Source organism: Myxine glutinosa, chromosome 8 (assembly GCF_964187855.1).
Source record: "Myxine glutinosa chromosome 8, kmMyxGlut1.1, whole genome shotgun sequence".
In the NCBI taxonomy this organism is placed as follows: domain Eukaryota; kingdom Metazoa; phylum Chordata; class Myxini; order Myxiniformes; family Myxinidae; genus Myxine; species Myxine glutinosa.
Genome location: NC_136268.1, coordinates 92,111,450 through 92,137,802, shown reverse-complemented (window position 1 = coordinate 92,137,802; position 26,353 = coordinate 92,111,450). Strand labels below are relative to the sequence as shown.

Sequence of the window (26,353 nt, the reverse complement as noted above, 5' to 3'; positions counted from 1 at the left end):
TGTCTTCCCCGTTCCTCCCATATACCAAATTCGTCTTCTCTCCCTCCTAACCAATCAAATTTGCCATTTTCAACTCTCATCAAAATTTGCCATCTCCAACTCAACATCAAAATTTGCCATCACCAATTCATCATCAGTCCCTCCTAGGGAGGGAGAGATGGAATCACCCCAATGTCTCATCCACGTCGTGATGCGTCTCACAAATCCAACAGCAATTCTCATTTCTGCAACACAACAAAGAAAACACAGGTGTGGAGTCATCATCATCACCTCAGGTAAGTGGCTGCGTATGGTGCGACAGGTTCATCAATCCTAACTATTTCCTAAATGACTTTAACAACTTTACACTACCCGGGGTCTTTCTCCGGCCAAACCATTGGCCCTCTTACACTATGGGTTCTAAAAACCAATTCCCATTGGCCAAACTGTGGTGCTCTTCAATTTGGGGTCTCACTCCCCCGATTCATCTCCCGGTGCCCTCGCACAATTTCTGGGCTGCGGCGTGTACCTCTCCCAGTGGGTCTACCCACCTGCACACCTCCACCACTGCGGTTGCCTCCGAGCTTACCTGCTCCTTACCCTAACCTAACTACCTGGGGAAGGCCCTCTGGCACTCTCCCCACTCGGTGCCCTCTCTGGCACTGGGCTACCCGGGTCCATCCTCCGGATCCTCGGGCCCCATCCACAACTCTACCGGCTCCCAGAGCCCACCTGCGGCCTCACCTGGCCGACATCCTCACAGTGGTGGAGTGCCCAACCAACTACACACACTAACAGGCTACACGCCCAGCCATTTCCACAACACTAATGCACCCATCCACAACACCATTCTGCAACCGCACCACAGATGCCAATATCCAACCACAATTTACCTGTAGCCTCTACCTAACACTTACACTACCCGCCCCGGGTACTCGTGAAAGGGGTCCACTCTTCCCCCATCCACACCTTCGCACCATGCACACCACTCCGTACCACTTACTCCAACTCTCTCCACACACCTGTATTTGCACACCTGTGCTCTCACACCTGGTGCCACCTGCACCCTTCTCTCCCCAAGCGCATTCGCGCTGATCCACACACTCACTACTCACACACTGCTCCACACACCTGTCCAGTTGCACACCTGTGCAATCACACCTGTTCAATCCTCACACACACGCGGCATCATCTCAGCTAACTACTCCCTTCTGAAACTTGCGCTTCCCAGTCGTCCCTTTAAACTATTGCGCTCCCTCGTCATTATCATCCATACTAATCTACCTGCGTCCCCACTACAGGTATCAGTCACTAACTAAACTTAACGTTACCTACTGTCATCTTCTAGGGCCCTATCAATATAACCTAACCCACCCGGGCTAGTTTTCACTGCCATACACCCCATAAACTATTGCGCATTTGCCCCACTCATGGGAAGGGTGGCAGGGATGCCATCCCACCACATCGGGGGTCTCTCACTACCAATTTTGCACATCAAATTTCAACAAATTAAAAATTTGCCAATCACTACCCATCATCTGCCAATCACTACTGCCAATCCCTTGCCAATCATCAAATTTTGTTTTTCTCCAATTTTGGGTCCAAAACACTAACCTCATCACCCAGTCTACTCACTAATGCCTCTCGGTGCGCCAATTCCTGTCCAAAGCCAGGCTTCGTAAAGCCAAGCCATGAATGCGGGTTGTTCTGTGCCAGCGGCTGGATGCGTCCGGCATTCGGTGCAGGGACGGGGGCTCACCCGTGCCGAGATCCCACGCACCATCTCGGCACGGAGCCATCCAATGTCCCGCTCTCGACCTGCCGGCACGTCTCACCAAAAAGTGGTCGCCATGACGACCCTTTCTATCGGGCCGCCCGCTCCGCCTCGTGGAGCACGGACGCGGCCGTTCAAAGCGAGGCCCAGCACGCACCGAGGGCCCGATTCGGCTATAAGTCGTTCTAAACTCTACCCCGTCTAACGTCGATGCTTCACCTGCATGCTTACATCCCGCAGCCCGTTCCTTGCTCACACATCCAGCCGTGCCCATGCTCCTCGTACCTTTCCTTACACACCCAGGTACACCCATTCCACTCACAGCCTTGGTCACACACCTGACCACCGAACACTTTGGCACACATTCGTTGGTCGCACACCTCACCAAGACACCTCTTCGCGCCTCCTCCTCGGTCACCTCCTCTGTGACAATCACAGGTGTGCCCTCATTCACACACCCAACCACGTGCCTCACCACCAACTCCAGCGTGCATTCCCACTCACGCTCTACCATTCCAGGTGTGCATCCTTCCATCCCAGGTGTACATCCTCGCTCACCTGTCACAACTAACTCACGCTCCATGTCACTCTCACTACTCTCACCTCCATTCTTGACAGCGCACTCACCCTTACTCTTGACAGCGCACTCTTTCCTCGTGCACCTGCCCGTCACACACCTTTCTCGCGCACACTCTCCCGTTACACCCTCTGTAACACTCACCACAGGTGGACACTCTTCCTTACTTCTGACAGCGCACTCTTTCCTCATGCACCTGTCCGTCACACACCTTTCTCGCGCACACTCTCCCGTTACACCCTCTGTAACACTCACCACAGGTGGACACTCTTCCTTACTTCTGACAGCGCACTCTTTCCTCATGCACCTGTCCGTTACACACCTTTCTCGCGCACACTCTCCCGTTACACCCTCTGTAACACTCACCACAGGTGGACACTCTTCCTTACTTCTGACAGCGCACTCTTTCCTCATGCACCTGTCCGTCACACACCTTTCTCGCGCACACTCTCCCGTTACACCCTCTGTAACACTCACCACACCGCGCTTCCATGTGCCCCCTCGCACACGCGCTACGACCGACTCACTCTCGCCAGCACCCTCACTCCTTGGCACGCACTTTTTCCTCACACACCCCAGAGTCGGACTTTCTCGCACACCTCCTCTTTCGCACACCAGACCTGTCACACACTTCACCAGTGGCCTCTCACGAACACCCGGGTCTATTTCGACCCCCAAGCTCATTAAATCCCCTGGCGCATCATACGCACGACCATATTGGTCACCACTTACACCGGGTCCTCTTCCTCTTCGCTTCTCCTCCATCACCTGCGAATCCCTCATCCGGTTAATGAGCACATCATCACGATCCAAACACAGACTTTGGACCAATTCTTTTATCTCCTCTTTTATCTCTTTGTTATCCCCTCTCCGTCGCTTCTTAATTTCGCTCACCCCTTCTTCCACTTCTTCTAATTTGTGCCTCACCTCTTTTATTCCCCGGTACGTCTCCTCAAGCTCGTCCTCCAAGGCTACCTTGACCGTTTCCAGGTGCGTCCTCACCTGCCGGTCCTTCGTCTCCATTACCTCTATCACCTCGTCCAACCTCGTTGTCAGTCCCTCACGTACCATCTGACATTCCCTCTTCGTCGCTATTAAGTCGTTTTTTATGTCGTTTTGTGTCGCTTTCAACCCTCCTAATACCGCAGTGTTCCTTTGAACCTGCTCCGTTAGTCCTTTTTGTCCCTCCGTCAGCTGTTCCACCTCCTGCGTCAGGACCTCTATGCCCCCTTGTAACTTTACAGTCCCCTTTCTCACCTCCTTCTCCATGTGCTCCTCACAGTGCCTCACCTCCTCGCGCACTCCTCCGACCTCCTCACTCACTCCTCTTCTGATCTCTTCTCCCATCACTTGCATCTCCTGCCCAGATGCCACCCTCATCTGCTCCATTTCCTCCCTGTGAGCATCCAGTTTGGTTTCTACCCCCATTCTGACCCCCTCTATCTGCTGCTCCATTTGTTTAACTTCCCTTTCCGCTTGGTCCCTCATGTCCCTCAATTTGCCTTCCATACTGTTTTCTAACCCCTCTAACCCATTTTTCACTCCCTCTATCTGATTCTCCTGGGCAGCCATTCTATTTTCTACCCCCGTTAACCCATGTTTCACCTCTTTTATCCCGTTGTCTAACCCCTCAAAATTATTGTCTAACTTCCCAATTTTCTTGTCTAACTCCTCAAAATTATTGTCTAACTTCTCACCGGTACCCCTCGCTTCGTCCCTCATTACCCCCAATTGCTCACTCCGAGCCCTCGCTTCGTCCCTCATTACCCCAATTGCTCACTCCGAGCCCTCGCTTCGTCCCTCATTACCCCCATTTGGTTTTCCAATCGCTCACTATTCTTTTCCATAAGGGCCGTCATTTGTATAAAAAAAAGTTCCAATCTTCCCAGCGGCGCTACTTCGGTCGCGGGCACGGTGACCAGCGAGGCGCCTTTTTGCGCGCCTGAAGCATCGTGCGCGAGAGCGCCATTTTGTGCACCTGCTACCCCCGCTGTTTCGCTCTCCTCATGTCCCTCATGTCCCTCAATTTGGTCCTGGACCGACCCTACCTCACTCTCCTTTACCGGACCCAGCTGTCTTGACCCGCCATAGCGCGACTTTCAAAATTCGGTTTTTTATTTTATTTTCGTAAAACAAATTCAAATTTCGCCGTTATAATTTCGCGCGGGAAACGCGCTCCGAATCGATTCTACTTGTTACCAATTTGGGCCTAATAAATTTAGTCCCGGGTTCGAATTCCACTCCTCGACACCAATTGTTACTCTAATAGTACAATTGGTGTTCCAAAATTTGGGCTAAATAAATTTAGTCCCAGGTTCGAATCCAACTCCTGACAACCAATTGTTACAGACGTGGCTTGGATGTTATTTACCGAGCGGTTTTATGGTATGACCACGTCTGCACAAGTTACCCGATTGTGCCCGAACGTTGACTAGTCGCGCGATGCTGGCTCAATAAGAAAAAGAAGACACCCGGCTGGATTACAATAACACAATACGACACCAATGTTTCAATTCTCAAGACCTCCGGAGGAGATTATATTCGTACGGAAAGGTCAGATTACAGGGGCTAGAGGTATAATCACAGAAAGACAGGCACTTAGACACACTCTATATTAACCCCGGACAGACGACAGACAAACGGGACAACGGCTGACTCACACGGGGGTTGATGACAGGAAAGCGGGTATCGATGGCTCCAGGTCCTCCTGGGCTCGGGGCAGGGTACAGTACGGTCCGGTCCGGTCCAAAGATGCGGGGAGGTATCGTCGCGCTGGGGGTGGCGGTGGCTTCTCTCTCCAAGCTGAGGCGCATCTGTCGTCACGTCCGGCGCGGGGCCGCGTATCTCCGGCGGGGAGTGACACGCCCTCGGCTCGTTAGCTCCGCCCCAGATGGAATCGGCACGTTGCTTCTCATTGGGTGCGTGGGGGGGTTACTGGCTCCGCCCCTGACGAGGAGCTGACAGCCAGCCCCTTCGGGGTAACGCCGTGGAGCGCATGGTCATGGCGGGTAACCGAGCCGGTGTGAGGACGCACACTCCCCGCCCCTCTGTTGTTGTAGTCGTAGTTGTAGTTGTAATTGTTGTTGTAGTTGTTGTTATTGTTGTTGTTTGGGAAGAAGATGGGAGGAGGTATGGGAAAGGTCCTAAACTCACTACTGATGCCATATAATCACATTCTGGTGCAACGAAGAGTCATAATTATGGAAACGAGGCCTTAACTGACATAGAATAAAAATAACTAGGAAGATGTCCGAAAGTTGTCTACGTGTGGTGCGGTGGACCTGGGCACGACATTTAATGGGGGAATAAGGGGAAGGTCGGCTCTACTGATTGTTATTTACATGCAATGGGACTAGGGAATGGGGGATTGGGGAAAGTTGGGGAGTATTGGAGAAAATAGGGGAATATTTACAAGCGGATATGGAGGCCAAATTCCATATTCGCAACAATATATATATATATATATATATATATATATATATATATATATATATATATATATATATATATATATATATATATATATACAGTGGTACCTCGGCTTACGAGTTTAATCCGTTCCGTGACGGAGCTCGTAAGCCAAATCGCTCGTAAGTCAAAGCAAATTTTCCCATTCAAATGCATTGAAATGCTATTAATCCGTTCCAGCCTCAAAAAAAAAACACCAATTTTTTTTGTTAGGTGCTTTTAAATAACAAAAATGTACTTTATAAATAACAAATAATGTATAAACAAGCACGACCTCGTATATACTGTACATAATACAAGAGAATGTAAAGAAATAAACTGGACCTCTATCCATGAAGATATGGAGAAGTTGTTGTTTGTGTGGTTGAAGGAGAAGCAGCTCGCAGGAGATACCGTGACCGAGAGCATCATGTGTTTGAAAAGATTGAAACTCGGATATCGAGCACGGACCACGAGGTGTTTTTTCTTTTTTCTTAATCTCGGTTTCAGTGAACTTTTGCTCTGTGCTCACGTGTACTGTACCTGTACCTGTAATGGTACGTCAGAGGATGGCACCTGTTGTCATCATATTAAGTGCAAGATGTTCTGCATCGTAAGTTGGTACACCGTGGTCTTTCGGCGGTGTTTAAGCCGCCGTCTTGGCTTCTGTCACCATTGGCATTGAGTCTTTCGATGTAGGTAGGTCGTTGTGTGCCGGTGCCTTGGCCGAATTCCTTCATTGCTGCATTGTTAGCTCACCTGGTTTTTTATACCACATCTTTGGTTATCGGACCAGCGAATGACGTCATCTCCAAAGTATGGCTTATTCTCACTTGTCTTGGACGATCTTCTACTTCTAGCCTTCCACCGTGCATTTGGTGTCCACTGTACTTACTGTACAGTGCCTGGTAAAATTGATGTAATGGGTTTTTGACCGTCAACGCCATGAACCGTCATGAACCGTCAACGCAATGAACCGCTAACACTCAAAAGCCCATTTATCGCGCCTTATAAAGCAAAACGCAAACCGAAAGCCATGCCTCTCAAGCGAGGCGTGCTTCCGTGGTCACGTGATCCACAGGTGTAGCTCATTATACCCGCACGCGCGACACGCTTTGGCGGTCACGTGACCAGCCACTCTGGAGGCGGGGATCCCCGCCGATGACGTCACCGGCTGGAGCAAGGAGATTCCTCGCTAATGTATTTCGACGATTGCGTGTTTTATATCCAAGCAGAGATGCTTTCACGGCAAGATAACCACGTGACCGAACGGAAGCCACAACCGGAAAATTCAAAAAAATAAATTTTTGAGCTCGTACATCGGATCTCGGCTCGTATCCCAAAGCAACAAACCGCCCGAGCGACGGCTCGTATCCCGAAAAACTCGTACGTTGGGGCACTCGTAAGCCGAGGTACCACTGTATATATATATATATATATATATATATATATATATATATATATATATATATATTGTTACGGACACGACTTATTAAGATGTTATGATGGGCCGAGCGGAATGGCCGCCGTGTTCGCACAGTTTACCCGATTCCAATCGAACGTTGACTAAGTCGCGCTATGCTAAATCAATGATGGAAAGGACACAACGGCTGGGTTAAATGACACGACACAAGGGGTACAGTTCTCAAGACCTCCGGAGGAGGATATAATATTGGTGATGCAGAAACGGGTAGATTACACGGTCAGAGGTAAAGCACAGAAAGATGGGCACTTAGACACAGTCTTATCTTATCCCCGACAGACAACAGACAAACGGGACAAGACTGACTTACACAGGGATTGATGGCAAGGAAGGGCAGGCATTCGATGGCTCAAGGTGCACCTTGGCTCAGGGCAGAATCGACCCGGTCCGGTCCGAGATGCCGGGAGGTATTTCTCAGCGCTAGGAGGTGGCGTCCTTTCTTCTTCGTAGCTGAGGCGCATCTGACGTCACCTCCGTCTTCCTGCGCATGTCCCGCGGGGAGTGACATGCCCTCGGCTCATTAGCTCCGCCCCAGATGGAATCGGTCCGCTGCTTCTTATTGGGTGCGGGGGGTTACCGAGCTCCGCCCTTGACGAGGAGCTGACAGTGAGCCCCTGCATGGTAACCCCGTCGGAGCACATGTTCAATGGCGGCTAACCAAGCCGGAGTGAGGACGCACACTCCCCGCGCCGCCGCCGCTGTTGTTGTAGTTGTTGTTGTGGTTGTATGAGGAAGAGATGCGGGGAGGTATTGGGAGGTCCTAAACTTACTAATGGTGCCATACAATCACATTCTGGTGCAACGAAGAGTCAGAATTAATGGAAACGAGTCCTTAACTGACATAGACTAAGAATAACTAGCAAGATGTCCGAAAGTTGTCTACGTGAGATGCGGTGGACCTGGGCACGACATTTAATGGGGGAAAAAGGGGAAGGTCGGGGCTACAGAGTGTTGTTTACAGACAATGGGACTAGGGAATGGGGGATTGGGGATAGTTGGGGAGTATTGGGGAAATAGGGGAATATTTACAAGCAGATATGGATGGAGGCCAAATCCCATATCCGCAACATTGCACCCTTCTCTACCTCGGGGCGTCCCGACCCGATAAATTTTTACCTATGTTAGTGTGGCACTCAGATGTAGTTCCCTCTACTATTAACTCAACCCTGAGTGCGACAGTTTTACAGATGTTCACAAATGAGTAAATATGTCCCCCTGCGACGTTGCACCCTTCTCCTCACAGAAACACACCCACAGGATAACCGAATCGCGGAAAGAATCCTCAAACTAAACATACAGCCGGTAGGGAGCATTATTTACACAAGACTACACTGATATTTACACTACGATCCAGGACCTGTTTTTGGAGGAACACATGCAGATGTTATGCATAGAGAGAGCACGCATGCCAGCATCGATACACCAACCCACGAGTGCCCTGTGGCCTTACGGCCTTTAATAATGTGCAGAGCACCCCATCCAAGCACCAAAAGCACCACCCCATCATGTACAGTCAGCACCATCCGGTGCACCAATAAAGTGTTCAACGTCACCGGTGGTGTCGCAGCCGGCCGATGTTCTGCCGCTGGTCTTGCCTTCCTGAAGTGCTTGGCCTTCTAGCTTCCTTAGAAAAAAAGAAAGGCGCCAACCGCGTCCATTTCTGTATTGTGGCCGTCAGGGGGCCAACTAAAAGTGGTTCACCTGTATGGCATAGGTGCCACGTTGACCCATAGGTCCATCAACGGGTGGTGCTTGGCCGCAAAAGACTGCGGTCCATGGTGGGCGGCACAAAAATTGCGGTCCATATGGTGTATCGATCCCGGCAGCAAGCAGCGAAAGTGCAGGCCCACAACTGCAGAGCCAGCACCTCTCTCTCCTCTCTCTCTGCCCCAAAGCCAGATCCTCGGAGGTGGGAGACAAAAGAAGAAGACAAGTGAGTAAGGTGGTAAGGGCGCAAAAGTGCACGCAATACAAGGTGATGCACACTGGGGGCACATGGGAACCAGGTGAGACAGGTACGTTCCTACCGTACGCCCCCCCCCCCCCACCAGGTAACCTACATTGCCCCTCCCTTACCCCTTACTGTATCCACAAAACACAACACTACCCATAAACATCTACTTTACAAATCAACAAACATCCCTACTGTCTTTCCCGTTCCTCCCATAAACCAAATTCGTCTTCTCTCCCTCCTAACCAATCAAATTTGCCATTTCCAACTCTCATCAAAATTTGCCATCTCCAACTCAACATCAAAATTTGCCATCACCAATTCATCATCAGTCCCTCCTAAGGAGGGAGAGATGGAATCACCCCAATGTCTCATCCACGTCGTGATGCGTCTCACAAATCCAACAGCAATTCTCATTTCCTGCAACACAGAACAAGGGAACACAGGTGTGGAGTCATCATCATCACCTCAGGTAAGTGGCTGCGTATGGTGCGACAGGTTCATCAATCCTAACTATTTCCTAAATGACTTTAACAACTTTACATTACCCGGGGTCTTTCCCTGCCAATCCATTTGCCAACTTACACTATGGGTTCTAAAAACCAATTCCCATTGACCAAACTGTGGTGCCTCTCAATTTGGGGTCTCACTCCCCCGATTCATCTCCCGGTGCCCTCGCACAATTTCTGGGCTGCGACGTGTAGCTCTCCCAGCAGGTCTACCCACCTGCACACCTCCACCACTGCAGTTGCCTCCGAGCTTACCCGCTCCTTACCCTAACCTATCTACCTGGGGAAGGCCCTCTGGCGCTCTCCCCACTCGGTGCCCTCTCTGGCACTGGGCTACCCGGGTCCGTCCTCCGGATCCTCGGGCCCCATCCACAACTCTACCGGCTCCCAGAGCCCACCTGCAGCCTCACCTGGCCGACATCCTCACAGTGGTGGAGTGCCCAAACCAACTACACACACTAACAGGCTACACGCCCAGCCATTTCCACACACTAATGCACCCATCCACAATACCATTCTGCAACCGCACCACAAATGCCAATATCCAACCACAATTTACCTATACCCTCTACCTAACACTTACACTACCCGCCCCGGGTACTCGTGAAAGGGGTCCACTCTTCCCCCATCCACACCTTCGCACCATGCACACCACTCCGTACCACTGACTCCAACTCTCTCCACACCACTCATTCTCTGCTCCATATATTCCACACACCTGTACTTGCACACCTGTGCTCTCACACCTGGTGCCACCTGCACCCTTCTCTCCCCAAGCGCATTCGCGCTGATCCACAACACTCACTACTCATACACTGCTCCACACTGCTCCACACTGCTCCACACACCTGTTCAGTTGCACACCTGTGCAATCACACCTGTTCAATCCTCAAACACACGGCATCATCTCAGCTAACTACTCCCCTCTGAAACTTGCGCTTCCCTGTCGTCCCTTTAAACTATTGCGCTCCCACGTCATTATCATCTACTCTAATCTACCTGCGTCCCCACTACAGGTATCAGTCACTATCTAAACCTTAACGTTACCTAATGTCATCTTCGCTAGATCCCTACACACGATATATCCTAACCCACCCGGGCTAGTTTTCACTGCCATACACCCCATAAACTATAGCGCATTTGCCCCACTTCTGTGAGGGATGGTGGATTTGCCATCCCACCACATCGGGCATCTCCCACTACCAATTTTGCACATCAAATTTCAACAAATCAAAAATTTGCCAATCACTACTCATCATCTGCCAATCATTACTGCCAATCCTTTGCCAATCATCAAATTTTGTTTTTTTTCTTCTAATTTTGGGTCCAAAACACTAACCTCATCATTACAGTCTACTTACTAATGCCTCTCGGTGCGCCAATTTACTTCTAAAGCTCGGCTGCGTACAGCCAAGCCATGAATACGGGTTGTTTTGTGCCAGCGGCTGGATACGTCCCGCATTCGTGGCAGGGACGGGGGCTTACCCGGGCCGAGATCCCACGCACCACCTCGGCGTGGAGCCATCCAATGTCCCGATCTCGACCTGCCGGCATGTCTCAATAGAAAGTGGTCGCCATGACGACCCTTCCTATCGGGCTGCCCGCTCCGCCTAGTGGAGCCCGGACGCGGCCGTTCCAAGCGAGGCACAGCGTAGATCGCGTACGGCGGTTCTTTCGAAACCGCCGTGGTTCGGATCCCCGCTGGTCCTCGCGGCACGCGATGCTGCCCGACGCGCACCGAGGGCCCGATTCGGCTATAAGTCGTTCTAACCTCGAGCCCGGTTACCGTCGATGCTTCACCTGCATGCTTACAAGCATACGCTACCCCTTTCTTGCTCATACATCCAGCCGTTTCCATGCTCCTCGTCATACCTTCTCTAACATACCCAGGTACACTCATTCCACTCACAGCCTTGGTCACACACCTGACCACCGAACACTTTGGCACACATTCGTCGCTCGCACACCGCACCAACACACCTCTTCGCGCCCCCTCCTCGGTCACCTCCTCTGTGACAATCACAGGTGTGCTCTCACTCGCACACCCAACCACGTGCCTCACTACCAATTCCAGCGTGCATTCCCACTCACGCTCTACCATTCCAGGTGTTCATCCTTCCATTCCAGGTGTACATCCTCGCTCACCGGTCACAACCAACTCACGCTCCTTGTCACTCTCACTACTCTCACCACCACTCTTGACAACGCACTCACCCTTCATGCACCCGTCCGTTACACACCTTTCTCGCGCACCCTCTCCCGTTACATCCTCTGTAACACTCGCCACAGGCGTGCATTCTCCCTTTACACCCTCCGTAACACTCCTCACTACGCGCTTCCATGTGCTCCCTCGCACACGCGCTACGACCGACTCACTCTCGCCAGCACCCTCACTCCTTGGCACGCACTTTTTCCTCACACACCCCAGAGTCGGACTTTCTCGCACACCTCCTTTTTCGCACACCAGACCTGTCGCACACTTCACCAACGGCCTCTCACGAACACCCGGGTCCATCTCGACCCCCAAGCTCATTAAATCACCTGGCGCATCATACGCACGACCATATTGGTCACCACTTACACCGGGTCCTCTTCCTCTTCGCTTCTCCTCCATCACCTGCGAATCCCTCATCCGGTTAATGAGCACATCATCACGATCCGAACACAGACTTTGGACCAATTCTTTTACTTCCTCCTTTATCTCTTTCTTATCCTCTCTCCGTCGCTTCTTAATTTCGCTCACCCCTTCTTCCACTTCTTCTAATTTCTGCTTCACCTCTTTTATTTCCCGGTACGTCTCCTCAAGTTCGTCCTCCAAGGCTACCTTGACCGTTTCCATGTGCGTCCTCACCTGCCGGTCCTTCGTCTCCATTACCTCTGTCACCTCGTCCAACCTCGTTGTCAGTCCCTCACGTACCATCTGACATTGCCTCTTTGTTGCTATCAAGTCGTCTTTTAGTTCTTTCTGTGTCGCTTTTAACCCTCCTAGTACCGCAGTGTTCCTTTGAACCTGCTCCGTTAGTCCTTTTTGTCCCTCCGTCAGCTGTTCCACCTCCTGCGTCAGGTCCTCTATGCCCCCTTGTAACTTTACAGTCCCCTTTCTCACCTCCTTCTCCATGTGCTCCTTACAGTGCCTCACCTCCTCGCGCACTCCTCCGACCTCCTCACTCACACCTCTTCTGATCTCTTCTCCCATCACTTGCATCTCCTGCCCAGATGCCACCCTCATCTGCTCCATTTCCTCCCTGTGAGCATCCAGTTTAGTTTCTACCCCCATTCTGACCCCCTCTATCTGCTGCCCCATTTGTTTAACTTCCCTTTCCGCTTGGTTCCTCATGCCCCTCAATTTGCCTTCCATACTATTTTCTAACCCCTCTAACCCCTTTTTCATCCCTTCCATTTGATTCTCCTGAACGGCCATTCTGTTTTCTACCCCCATTAACCCCTCCTGTATTTCCCCTAATCTATTGTCTAATCCCTCTATTCTACTCCCTAACCCTCCGATCTGGGCCCCCATGTCCTCCCTCAATTTCTCGCTATTGGACCCCATCCTTTGTTCTAACCATTGGCTATTGGCCCCCATGTCCTCCCTCATTGCCCCCATACTGTTTTTCACTTCTTCATTATTCTTGTCCATAAGGGCCTTCATTTGCATAAAAAAAGGTTCAAATCCACCGGTGGCGCTACTACGGTCGCGGGCGCGGTCGCCGTGGCCATGTGCGAGGCGCCATTTTGCGCGCCCGTAACCTCGTGCGCGACGACGCTATTTTGCGAACCTGCCACCCTCACTGCTTCGCTCTCCTCATGTCCCTCATGTCCCTCAATTTGGTCCTGGATCGACCCTGCCTCACTCTCCTCTACCGGAACCCAGCCGTCTTGATCCGCCATAGCGCGACTTTCAAAATTCGGGTTTTTATTTTTTTTTGTAAAACACAATCAAATTTCGCCGTTATAATTTCGAGCGCGTGAAACGCGCTCCGGGTCCAATCCCACTTCCCGACACCAATTGTTACGGACACGACTTATTAAGATGTTATGATGGGCCGAGCGGAATGGCCGCCGTGTTCGCACAGTTTACCCGATTCCACTCGAACGTTGACTAAGTCGCGCTATGCTAAATCAATGATGGAAAGGACACAACGGCTGGGTTAAATAACACGACACAAGGGGTACAGTTCTCAAGACCTCCGGAGGAGGATATAATATTGGTGATGCAGAAACGGGTAGATTACACGGTCAGAGGTAAAGCACAGAAAGATGGGCACTTAGACACAGTCTTATCTTATCCCCGACAGACAACAGACAAACGGGACAAGACTGACTTACACAGGGATTGATGGCAAGGAAGGGCAGGCATTCGATGGCTCAAGGTGCACCTTGGCTCAGGGGCAGAATCGACCCGGTCCGGTCCCGAGATGCCGGGAGGTATTTCTCAGCACTAGGAGGTGGCGTCCTTTCTTCTTCGTAGCTGAGGCGCATCTGACGTCACCTCCGTCTTCCTGCGCATGTCCCGTGGGGAGTGACACGCCCTCGGCTCGTTAGCTCCGCCCCAGATGGAATCGGTCCGCCGCTTCTTATTGGGTGCGGGGGGTTACTGGGCTCCGCCCTTGACGAGGAGCTGACAGTGAGCCCCTGCGTGGTAACCCCGTCGGAGCACATGTTCAATGGCGGCTAACCAAGCCGGAGTGAGGACGCACACTCCCCGCGCCGCCGCCGCTGTTGTTGTAGTTGTTGTTGTGGTTGTATGAGGAAGAGATGCGGGGAGGTATTGGGAGGTCCTAAACTTACTAATGGTGCCATACAATCACATTCTGGTGCAACGAAGAGTCAGAATTAATGGAAACGAGTCCTTAACTGACATAGACTAAGAATAACTAGCAAGATGTCCGAAAGTTGTCTACGTGAGATGCGGTGGACCTGGGCACGACATTTAATGGGGGAAAAAGGGGAAGGTCGGGGCTACAGAGTGTTGTTTACAGACAATGGGACTAGGGAATGGGGGATTGGGGATAATTGGGGAAATAGGGGAATATTTACAAGCGGATATGGATGGAGGCCAAATCCCATATCCGCAACAATATATATATATATATATATATATATATATATATATATATATATATATATATATATATATATATATATACATAATTTATCTCAGTCGCACTCTTCCAATGAAGGACCGGGTCTCTACTGGGATGGGGGTATATACTTCGCCAAAGTTGTTTATAGATCATGTTAATGAGAATAACCACTTATTTTTATCCTGAGACAGCAAGATATTCATGTTTATTTTATGTCCATTGCAATCACAAACACAGCCCACCCTGCTTCTTTGTATGGTATGGGCGCATGGTTTGTTGCTTGAAGTGATCTGTAGCTAGGTATTCATTGTTATTGTAGTTGGGTTTTTCAATTTTTTTTTAGACTTATTCTAAGAATTACCACAGAATCGTGGATAAAATCCAAATACTTTCTTTTGTTTCTAGTATTGAAACCCATATCTCACTGACACACCTGCTCTTATTATTTAGAGGCAGGTAGGTGGCAGGCAGCTAGGTGGTCTTTCTGTCTTCTACCGACTCCTATCCGGCCTAGCTCCCCCAGCTCTATCTGTGCTCTGTCCCCCAAATATTCCTACGGGTCGCACAAGATCTGCCAGCAACCCTCTTCTGGTGAAATTGCCAAAATCAAGACTATCTGCTCACCAAAAGGAAGATGCTTACAATAAGGGATGCTCTTTCATTCCTCTTTACTCCCGCCTCCGGAACAAACGCCCTCACTCTCTTCAATCCCACTCCTCCCTCCAGGTCTTTAAAACAGCTGTTCACCACCATCTCTTATCCTAGTAGTGTCCATGTGTTTTATACCTCTCCCACTTCCTCCCCCCCTCTTTCCCCTGCCTCCTCCCCCCAAGCCCTCTCCCTCCCACAGATCTCCCGATGTCCCTGTTCTCCGCTGTTGTACTTGTGTGCTTCCCTCTCTCTCCCCATCTTGTCTCCCGGTCCCTTTATTGTATGTTTTGTGTGGCCATTTTTTTTTAAAACGTCATTAATGTTAGCTCTTACAGGAACCTCGATCTTGTATACAACCCCCCCCCCCCCCCCCAAAACAGCTTTATAGAAAAATGTGCATATTTGAGTTTTGAGATCCATCTGGACTTTGGTGTTGCTCTAAATGATAATATAAAATAATTGCTTTTCTTTGTAGGAGCCCATCACTCATGGGATGCTTCATCGTTGATCGCAAATACTTTGAAGAGATTGGCCTTCTAGACGAGGGTATGGAGATCTATGGAGGTGAAAACGTGGAGCTCAGCCTCAGGGTAAAATAAATCATCTTTCTCTGGCTAGCACGCAGCATAAATGGCATTTGTATAGCTTTCACCATGAGTGGCTTTAACATAAAAGTACTTCGATTTCAAGCACAGTCAAGAGCTGTTCTTCAGGCAAAGGTGCCTGTTGTAGCTTGAAATCGTCTTGTACATGATGCCAGCATCTTGTTCTATGTGCAGCAAAGTCGGTGCCTATGTTTGACATTCCGAATAGAGGGTAGTCAAGTTTGGTTATACGCTCTAGACTCCAGAGAATGGTTTTGACAAATGAGATGCTGGGATACAGGAGATTGTTAATAATTCTGGAATTGCGACCTCTCTGTTATGATACATTTTCACAGATGAAGGTCATTACAGCTCTTTTCACAGCTCTTTTCGCTGGCATGCGAAGTTTCTACTTCAACCATCCTTACTCAGTTTAGATTTCATCGGCTACACATTTTGGTTACAATCCCCAAAAAATGTAAAAGCTCAATATAAAAACTAGAAAGAGCAATCAGAGATTGCAGACCCTCGCCAGGACTTGTTTTCGGTGGTTTATAAGGCTTTTGTGTTAAAACAAATATGGCGGCCGAACCACATGACCGATGACGTCATTCTTTTTTTTTTTCTCCACCAATTTATCCCTAGATGATGCTCAATAAATTTACTCTTGATCGGATGAAGTTTTGTACTTGTCAAATTATGATGTCATAATGGAGGCACCTATGACATCATCATTAACATATGTTAGTCCACATGGAAAGTTCTTTTCAATGAGCCATGTCTCAATTTTTTCTGTGCAGTGCTTTCGGAGATATGGAGGTGCAACTTTTTTTGTTTTTTTTTCCCCAAGATGGTGGCCGAATCACGTGACCGATGATGTCATCATTATTCTTTTTCTCCATCAATTTATCCATAGATGACGCTCAAGAAATTTCATCTTAATTGGATGACGTTTTGTACTTGTCAAATTATGAAGTCATAATGGAAGTACATATGACGTCATCATTAACATATGTTATTCCCCATGGAGAGTTCTTTACAATGAGCCATGTCAATTTTTTCTATTCAGTGCTTTTGGGGATGTAGAAGTGCAAAGTTTTTCGGTTTTTCCAAGATGGCGCCCGTACCACGTTACCTATGACGTCATAATTATCATTAAAAAAATTATACATGTAGAGGTGCACCTATGGTGAAAATTTTCTGTCAACTGACCAACGTTTGCAGAGAGAATCATATTTATTCTGTGTGGACAAGCAAACAAACAAACAGACAGACAGACAGACAAACAGACAAATGAAAAATCACTTATAGAGCGACACTTGGTAAAATAGAACAAAGTAGAATGGCACTCGGTAGAGCATCCTTTTGACTTCACAAATAATTGGTGGTTGAATTATGTGACCTGATATGCAAATCTTCAAATTAAGTTAATCGGATGAAAATTGTCAATTTTAGAAACTTGGCTGATGCTGACCTTTTCGCCTATGTTGACCTCAAAAATAGTTGGTGGTGGTTTTTCAGTAAGCTGATATGCAAATACTATTCAGATTTAAAGTCAATCGGATGAAAATTGAGGATTTTAGAAATTTCGGAAAAGTGGTTGACCTCAGGCCTATGTTGACCTATTGGCCTGTGTTGACCTCAAAAATAGTTAGGGGTTGAATTCAGTTCGCTGATATGAAAGTCCCATTCAAATTCCAAGTCAATCGGATTGAAATTGAGGATTTTAGAAATTTGGAATTTTTGTTGACCTTTGGCCTATGTTGACCTTTTGGCCGATACTGATCTCAAAAATAGTTGGTGGTTGAATTCAGTTAGCTGATATGAAAATCCTATTGAAATTTCAAGTCAATCGGATGAAAATTGAGGATTTTGGAAATTAAAAAAAAAGTGGTTTACCTTTGGCCGATGTTGGCCCTTTTGCCGATGTTGACCTCAAAAATATATAGGATTTTGTCGGACGACAAACACTACCATTTGGTGAAGTTTCGTGAAGATTGGTTTTAAAATTGTGTTAAGTGAGCATATGTTTGTTAAAGGCAAGTATAAGTGAGCAAACAGACAAACACACACACAAACAAACGCATAAACCGGAGTGATCAGCATACTTGTGAATTTTTTTTTTTTTGGCAAGTAACAAACGGACTCAAATGCAATACCCTCTGCTCTGGCGAGGGTAATAAACAATCAAATACGAATTCTGGACATCCATCAACATAAGCAACAGCAGATTATTGATCACTTAAGATAAGGCCGAGAAAAATCTATTTCCGGTCTCTGGTCAGCGCGCGCATCGATTTTGACCCTGCGCGTCAACAATTTTTTTTTTCTTTCAAATTTCCAACGGTACCTACAACAGCGCGCCTGTTGTTGCCGGTCCGGCCCGCTATCTCGGGAAATACGGGTCTGTGAGGGTCGCCATTGGTATCGACGTTCGCGCACGGTTCTCCCCTACAAAACTACGTTTATGTTGGCCGATTCCAACCAGCCGTTCCAATGATGTGAGTAGTTTTGTGTGCCGTGACGTCATGAATCGAATCGGCTGGATATTGTCATCTATCTATAATTCCAGTAATCTCTGTCTGTCTGTCTGTACGTTTGTCTGTGACCGCTGTTTCTCGACAACCACGGGTCCGATATACTTTTAACTTGCCAGGTATATTGCTGGGGACCCGAGGATGTGCCTTTTCAAGGTTTCATATTAATCGGACAATTACTTACCGAGCTATGTCCAAAAAACGATTCAACCAATCAGAGAGCAGCGAACGATCGCGTGTGCCGAACGTGGCGGGCACACTCTGCCTCGGATGGCACATTTGAGAGCGTATTCATTTATTTCACGTTTGCAAACTATGTTGGCGTTAAACTATGTTTTACAACTAATAAAAACGAATTTGCGATTCATTCGCTTTCCTGCGCGTTTGTGCACGCGATGGCGATTTCTTTACCAAACTCCGGAAGCCGTTCGCTTTGGACCAAACCATTGCATGTAAATAGAGGGGGGGGATTGTCACCGTACTCGCAAGCCGTTCGCTTTGGACCAAACCATTTCATGTAAATAGAGGGGGGGGGATATAATTTTAGATATAGATGGCGATTTCTTTACCAAACTCCGGAAGCCGTTCGCTTTGGACCAAACCATTGCATGTAAATAGAGGGGGGGGTTCTGTGGTCGTTGCGAATGGACCAAACCATTCATGTAAATAGAGGGGGGGGATTGTCACTGTTGTTACATATTTAGAGGAATGTATGTAAATTACCATGCAGGTCTTTGCTTCCGTGTGTAGTATATTAAGTTGTTGTGTAGTTGTTGTGGTTGGAGGGTCAGGAGCCCTTCTGAAAGAGTGGCAGGAAACGGAAGTGGCCGGAAGCGGAAGTGACGGAAAACGGAGGAAAAAGACACGAGGGAAAGAAAGGCTTCTTCTTCCTCGCCCCGCGACGACGAGAAGGTGGAATCGACCTTACGCTGCGCGGAAAACGCGCCGTTGCGAAACGTCTGGCGAGAGGAGTTACCTGGGCGGTAAATACCTTTGGACACGTCCAGTCACTGTGAGTTCGTGCACGAAACCAAGCGTCCGGGACAGTTTGCCCCGTCTACAAAGACGCGTACGGGTCCGCACTTGGGGCCTCGCGCACGTTGGACGCCGCGCTGGGTTTGCCCCGTGGCTTGGCAAGGAGGTGCGCTGCAGCCGCGGCCCCAGTCCGAGACGGCACGTTTAGAGCACGTCCGCCCGGGGCTCGTTCAACCGCCCGTGTGCGGAGAGGAGAGACATTGACCACGGAGGGAGTCAGGAGTGGGGCTCACGTGAGGAATGTATAAGATTAAGATGGCCATCTTAGAGTTTGTGTAGATGAGTTCACATGGTTGTAATATTGATTGTGCATTGTTGATGGTTGTTGATGGCTCAGTGAATATATTATTGATTATTCCGGATCCTTGGTGTGGGGTTTCTTCTTGACCGGAATTCATATTGATTGCGTTACGAAAGCGTATAAACCATATATCTTTCTGGCGGGGTCCCTCCCACGGTCCGGGGGTCACCAAGACCAGGTAGTTACCGGGAGGACCACGTAACAGAATTGGGGGCTCGTCCAAATTACGATTTGCGGTTTCGCAATTGGGTCTACGTCCGGGATCTAAAAGTGTATAAAATAATAAAATAATAATATTTTTGGTAATTAAAATTTATTAATTAATTATTAATTGGTAATATTTTTTTTTGAGAAATTGGGGAAAGTCTTGGGGTGAAGGTTAACAGGTGTTAACGATAGGCACCATGGCGTTTGTGGCACAGAACTTTGGGGTAACCCCGAGTGAGGCACAGTTCCGAGCGTTGCTAAAGTCGGATCTCTTGAAATTGGCCAAACATTTTAACTTGGAGGTCCGAACTAATTTGAGGAAGGCAGAGTTGCAGGCCACGGTGATACAATCTATGGTGGGATTAGGAACATGGGACGAGTTAGCCTGGGAGTGGCTACCCGAAGAACCAGAAGACGTGGAGCTCCGGAAACTGGAGTTGCAATTACGGAGCCAGGAACGGATCAAAGAAGAAGAAAGGAAAGCAGAAGAGAGAAGAGAAGAGAAGCAAGCAGAGGAAAGGAGAGTGGAACGAGAACTCCAGGAAAGGTTAAAAGAAGAAGAAAGGAAAGCAGAAGAGAGGAGAGAAGAGAAACAAGCAGAGGAAAGGAGAGTGGAACGAGAACTCCAGGAAAGGTTAGCAGAAGAAGAAAGGAAAGCAGAAAAGGAAAGAGCAGAAGAAGAAAGGAAAGCAGAGGAGAGGAGAGAAGAGAAACAAGCAGAGGAAAGGAGAGTGGAAAGAGAACTCCAGGAAAGAAGAGAAAAGGAACAAGCAGAGGAAAGGAGAGCTGCAAGGGACCTCGAAGCAGAGGAGAGAAAAGCGGAAAGGGAATTAAAGGAACGTGACATGCAGCTTCAGCAAGAAATCAAAGTCAAGGAGCTGGAGTTAATGAGAGAACGGGGAGAGGCACCACCCTTGCTGACGGGGTCGACACCTCACCAGAAAACCTGGGATGTGGGCAGACATGTGAGGCTGGTTCCACCGTTCAGTGAAAAGGAAGTCGCGAAATTCTTCCCACACTTTGAGAAAGTGGCTCGACAATTAAACTGGCCGGAGGAGGCCTGGACCATACTCGTACAAAGTGTGCTGGTGGGGAAAGCTCAGGAAATTTATTCGGCGCTACCAATGGACCAATGTGCAGATTATGAGGTACTGAAGAAGCACATCCTCAAGGCCTATGAGTTGGTTCCGGAAGCTTACAGGCAAAAATTCAGGAATGCCAGGAAGAGGGAGAGTGAGACCCATGTGGAGTTTGCCAGAGTGAAAGAAAACATGTTTGATCGGTGGTGTGAGTCAAAAGGAGTCGGGAAAGACTTCGAGACATTGCGGGACTTGATCCTGGTGGAGGAATTCCAGCAGTGTGTCCACGAGGACATCAAAGTGTACCTGCAGGAAAAGAAGGTACCAAAGTTGTGGGACGCAGCCACCATGGCAGATGATTATGCCTTAACCCACCGAATAGGGGTCCACGAACCTAACTCCTCGCCTAGATCTCCGCAGGGGAGGTGGGGAACAGCAGGTGCGGAGAACGACCATACATGGCGGCGGCCTCGAGATGATTATGGGGACAACTATGATACCCCACCGGTTCGAAATCAGAGGGATGCGGGCCCAAGACAAACTTATAGCTCGGGGGGCCCGAGGCAGACCCCGAGTTTTTCCTCCGGGCCTACTTGCGCGTTTTGCAAAAAACCTGGACACTTGATGTCCAGTTGTTACCTCATGAAAAGGGACAACCCAGAGCGGAGTCCGACTATTACAACTCCGAATGCGATGGCTAGCGTAAGAAATCGCCATCAAGAGGGTTACCAACCATTTGTTTCCGAGGGGTTTGTGTCACTGGATGGAGCCTCGACTAACCGGAGACCGGTTAGGATATTGAGAGACACAGGGGCCCATCAATCTTTAATGCTTGAAGGCATTTTGCCATGGTCCGAGGAGACGGCAACGGGGGATAGTGTTCGTTTACAGGGGATCGGGGGCGGTGTTAGTGCTCCCCTTCAGGTCATCCAGTTGGAGTCCGATTTGGTGTCAGGACCGGTCACCGTCGGTTTACAAGCCACGTTGCCTGTAGAGGGTGTATCTGTGGTTCTCGGGAATGATTTGGCCGGGGGTCAAGTTTATGGTAACCTGAGGGTTGAGAAAGAGCCCAGCAGGGAAAATAACACCACACCAGCTCGGGATGGTGACAAAAGTGCCAAGTTATTTGTAGGGGGACTGAACTTCAAAACAGAGGAAGAAGTTCTGACCTCTGTCTTCAACAGATATGGGCCGCTGGTGGAAGTGCGGTTGGTAAGAGACTGGGAAACGCAACAGTCAAGAGGGTTCGGCTTTGTCACGTTTGCCAGCACAAAAGACGCCAGAGAGGCAGAGAAGAATTGGAATGGCAAGGATTTGGAGGGTCGGACCATAACAGTAGGGAAGGCATTTCGTAGGCGTCGAGAGGTCTACAGGAGAGGACAACTGGGCGGTAGTTTTGGTGGTGGCCGCAGTCAATATTATTATGGAGGCTCCCTGAGTTACGGCCGCTCCCGAAGGAAGAATTGGCAAAGTAGTGGCCGAGAAGAAGACCGGTATTCAGGGGACTACAGGGACCAGTGGTCCCACCCTAATTATTAGGGACGTTCTGAGAAGTTGAAGCACTGAAGGCGGCGGAGCCGCCGAGCCAAGATTCCTACACGAATTAACCGTGAACGCCGTTCCTAAAGGCGCCCATGTAGAGAACTTTCCTGCACGGACTAACCGTGAACTCCACGTTCCTCAAGGCGCCCATGTAGAGAACTTTCCTGCACGGACTAACCGTGAACTCCGCGTTCCTAAAGGCATCCATGTAGTGAATACTCGGCTTGGCCTCCCGGAAAAGTGCTATCGAGTGGCTTAACTGGCTTTATTTTTAAGTGATAACTGTGCCCGGGGGGAACTGATAATGTGGGGGGGTTGAGTTATCTGGTTTGTTTCTCCAAATTGGCCGGCAAAGAAAGTTTTCGCTGGGTTCAAACTTTCTTTCTTGAAGGGGGGGAGTGTTACATATTTAGAGGAATGTATGTAAATTACCATGCAGGTCTTTGCTTCCGTGTGTAGTATATTAAGTTGTTGTGTAGTTGTTGTGGTTGGAGGGTCAGGAGCCCTTCTGAAAGAGTGGCAGGAAACGGAAGTGGCCGGAAGCGGAAGTGACGGAAAACGGAGGAAAAAGACACGAGGGAAAGAAAGGCTTCTTCTTCCTCGCCCCGCGACGACGAGAAGGTGGAATCGACCTTACGCTGCGCGGAAAACGCGCCGTTGCGAAACGTCTGGCGAGAGGAGTTACCTGGGCGGTAAATACCTTTGGACACGTCCAGTCACTGTGAGTTCGTGCACGAAACCAAGCGTCCGGGACAGTTTGCCCCGTCTACAAAGACGCGTACGGGTCCGCACTTGGGGCCTCGCGCACGTTGGACGCCGCGCTGGGTTTGCCCCGTGGCTTGGCAAGGAGGTGCGCTGCAGCCGCGGCCCCAGTCCGAGACGGCACGTTTAGAGCACGTCCGCCCGGGGCTCGTTCAACCGCCCGTGTGCGGAGAGGAGAGACATTGACCACGGAGGGAGTCAGGAGTGGGGCTCACGTGAGGAATGTATAAGATTAAGATGGCCATCTTAGAGTTTGTGTAGATGAGTTCACATGGTTGTAATATTGATTGTGCATTGTTGATGGTTGTTGATGGCTCAGTGAATATATTATTGATTATTCCGGATCCTTGGTGTGGGGTTTCTTCTTGACCGGAATTCATATTGATTGCGTTACGAAAGCGTATAAACCATATATCTTTCTGGCGGGGTCCCTCCCACGGTCCGGGGGTCACCAAGACCAGGTAGTTACCGGGAGGACCACGTAACACTGTACTCGCAAGCCGTTCGCCGTTCGCTTTGGCGTTGCGAATGGACCAAACCATTTCATGTAAATAGAGGGGGGGGGGATATAATTTTAGATAGATATATAGTACGGGCATATATATAGTACGGGCATGCCCTAGTCTATCTATAATTCCAGTAATCTCTGTGTGTATGTCCGTGTGTCTGTCTGTGACCGCTGTTTCTCGACAACCACGGGTCCGATATACTTTAAACTTGCCAGGTATATTGCTGGGGACCCGAGGATGTGCCTTTTCAAGGTTTCATATTAATCGGACAAGTAGTTACCGAGCTATGTCCAAAAAACGATTCAACCAATCAGAGAGCAGCGAGCTATCACGTGTGCCGAACGTGCCGAACAGACTCTGCCTCGGACGGCACATTTGAGAGCGTATTCATTTATTTCACGTTGGCAAACTATGTTGGCGTTAAACTATGTTTTAAAACTAATTAAAACTAATTTGCGATTCTTTCGCTTTCCTGCGCGTTTGTGCACGCTATGGCGATTTCTTTACCAAACTCCGCAAGCCGTTCGCTTTGGACCAAACCATTTCATGTAAATAGAGGGGGGGGATTGTCACCGTACTCGCAAGCCGTTCGCTTTGGACCAAACCATTTCATGTAAATAGAGGGGGGGGGATTGTCACCGTACTCGCAAGCCGTTCGCTTTGGACCAAACCATTTCATGTAAATAGAGGGGGGGGGGGGGGGATTGTCACCGTACTCGCAAGCCGTTCGCTTTGGCTTTGCGAATGGACCAAAACCATTTCATGTAAATAGAGGGGGGGGATATAATTTTAGATATATATACACAAAGAATTAAGTTAAGCACCCCCCCCGTTTTTTTACAACCTCGCACATTACAAGTTTGTTGTCGTCAAAACAGTGTAATATACCCATGATATTGCTATATTTTCTGGAGAAGTGATATTATGGTCACATAAAAACATAACAATCATGCCGTTTTCAATATTTTATTCTGAATAATTTAAGGTGAAATTTTTTGGGAATTTTAGGCATATTTTCACCTCAATTTAAGTATGGAGCTATAGGTCCATCACGGACAGTGTGGATGACGTTTATGTTTTCTAACGTACAGTCATTGTTCTGAGAAGACCTCTAGCGATCTTTGCGTCAATAACGTGTGTAGGACCCACGTGATCGGATCACTGACTCAACCAATCACTTTTTTTCACTTTGATCACTCAATTTCATCAATGGATAATTGCTAATGTCATACCAATCATTATTTGATCTCACATACCTTAGAATATATGCCAATGTATACATATACACAAAGAATATATATTAGGGGGTGCTTACCTTAATTCGTTGTGTAGGGGTGCTTAACTTAATTCTTTGTGTATATATAGTACGGGCATGCCCTAGTTTATTGAAACGAAGACATTCTTTGTCGGGTTCGTGTGAAGCAACTCAGAAGGCCTAGAGAGCTGCGGATGGTCTCTTTAGTTAGGCCTGGATCCTATCTCGTTTGTCATGAAGTTGTAAGTGTCTGTGATAATCTGGTGGACTGGGAGAAGAGATCGTGGGAGACCATCGGCCTGTTAGACCACTTGCACATGCGCAGTGTTGACGCGATCGACGCATCGGATCGGATGTTTGACGGTACGGCGAGGCGATCTCGAGAACGAAATGGCAGTCTATCGTATGCTTGAAGAACTTAATGATTTTCAGAATAAATACATTTTAAAATAACTTAAGCTTGTGTTCATTATTTACAAAAAGGCCTACCAGTCCCATTGACTGTCTTTAATTTCTCTCTGGACGGTGCCACGGCAGTTGAGGAGGACCGCAACGCATGAGGACACAAAAAACAACACCTTTATATGTGCAATCGATGCTTTTCAAAAAAAAAATCGCATTGCCGCATCAATTCTGGAACTTTGGTCTGACCAGAGACCAGCAATGTATTTTTTTCGGCCTAATGCTAATGAAATTGGACAAAATGGCAGCAACACTGGATTTCTCCATACACAAATACTGTATTTCTTACGAGCAGAAGTACCTGGCATTGCCGGGCGGGGGAGGGGAGGGGAGGGGAACGGGGGGGAGGGGAGAAGAGGGGGAGGGGGAGAGGGGAGAAGAGGGGGGGATGGGGAGGGGGTGGAAGGGGGGGGAGGGGTGGGAGAGGGGGGAGGGGAGGAGGGAGGGGGGAGGGGAGGGGGAGGGGGGAGGGGGAGGGGTGGGGGAGGGGGGAGGGGGGGGAGGGGGAGGGAGGGGGAGGGGGGAGGGGGAGGGGGGGAGGGAGGAAGGGGAGGGGGGAGGGAGGGGGGAGGGAGGAAGGGGAGGGGAGGGGAATGGGGGGGAGGGGAGAAGAGGGGGGGAGGGG

General features: G+C 49.1%; 1 protein-coding gene across 2 annotated transcripts in view; it reads left to right on the top strand.

Moving 5' to 3' along the window:
- LOC137432703 (polypeptide N-acetylgalactosaminyltransferase 18-like) overlaps nt 1–26,353 on the top strand; it is a 331,095-nt gene that overhangs the window by 214,132 nt on the left and 90,610 nt on the right. For both annotated transcript variants that reach the window (XM_068124832.2, XM_068124831.2), the window contains exon 6: nt 15,931–16,045. In XM_068124832.2, the coding sequence (XP_067980933.1) occupies nt 15,931–16,045 (115 nt within the window). The remainder of the gene's footprint in view (nt 1–15,930; nt 16,046–26,353) is intronic.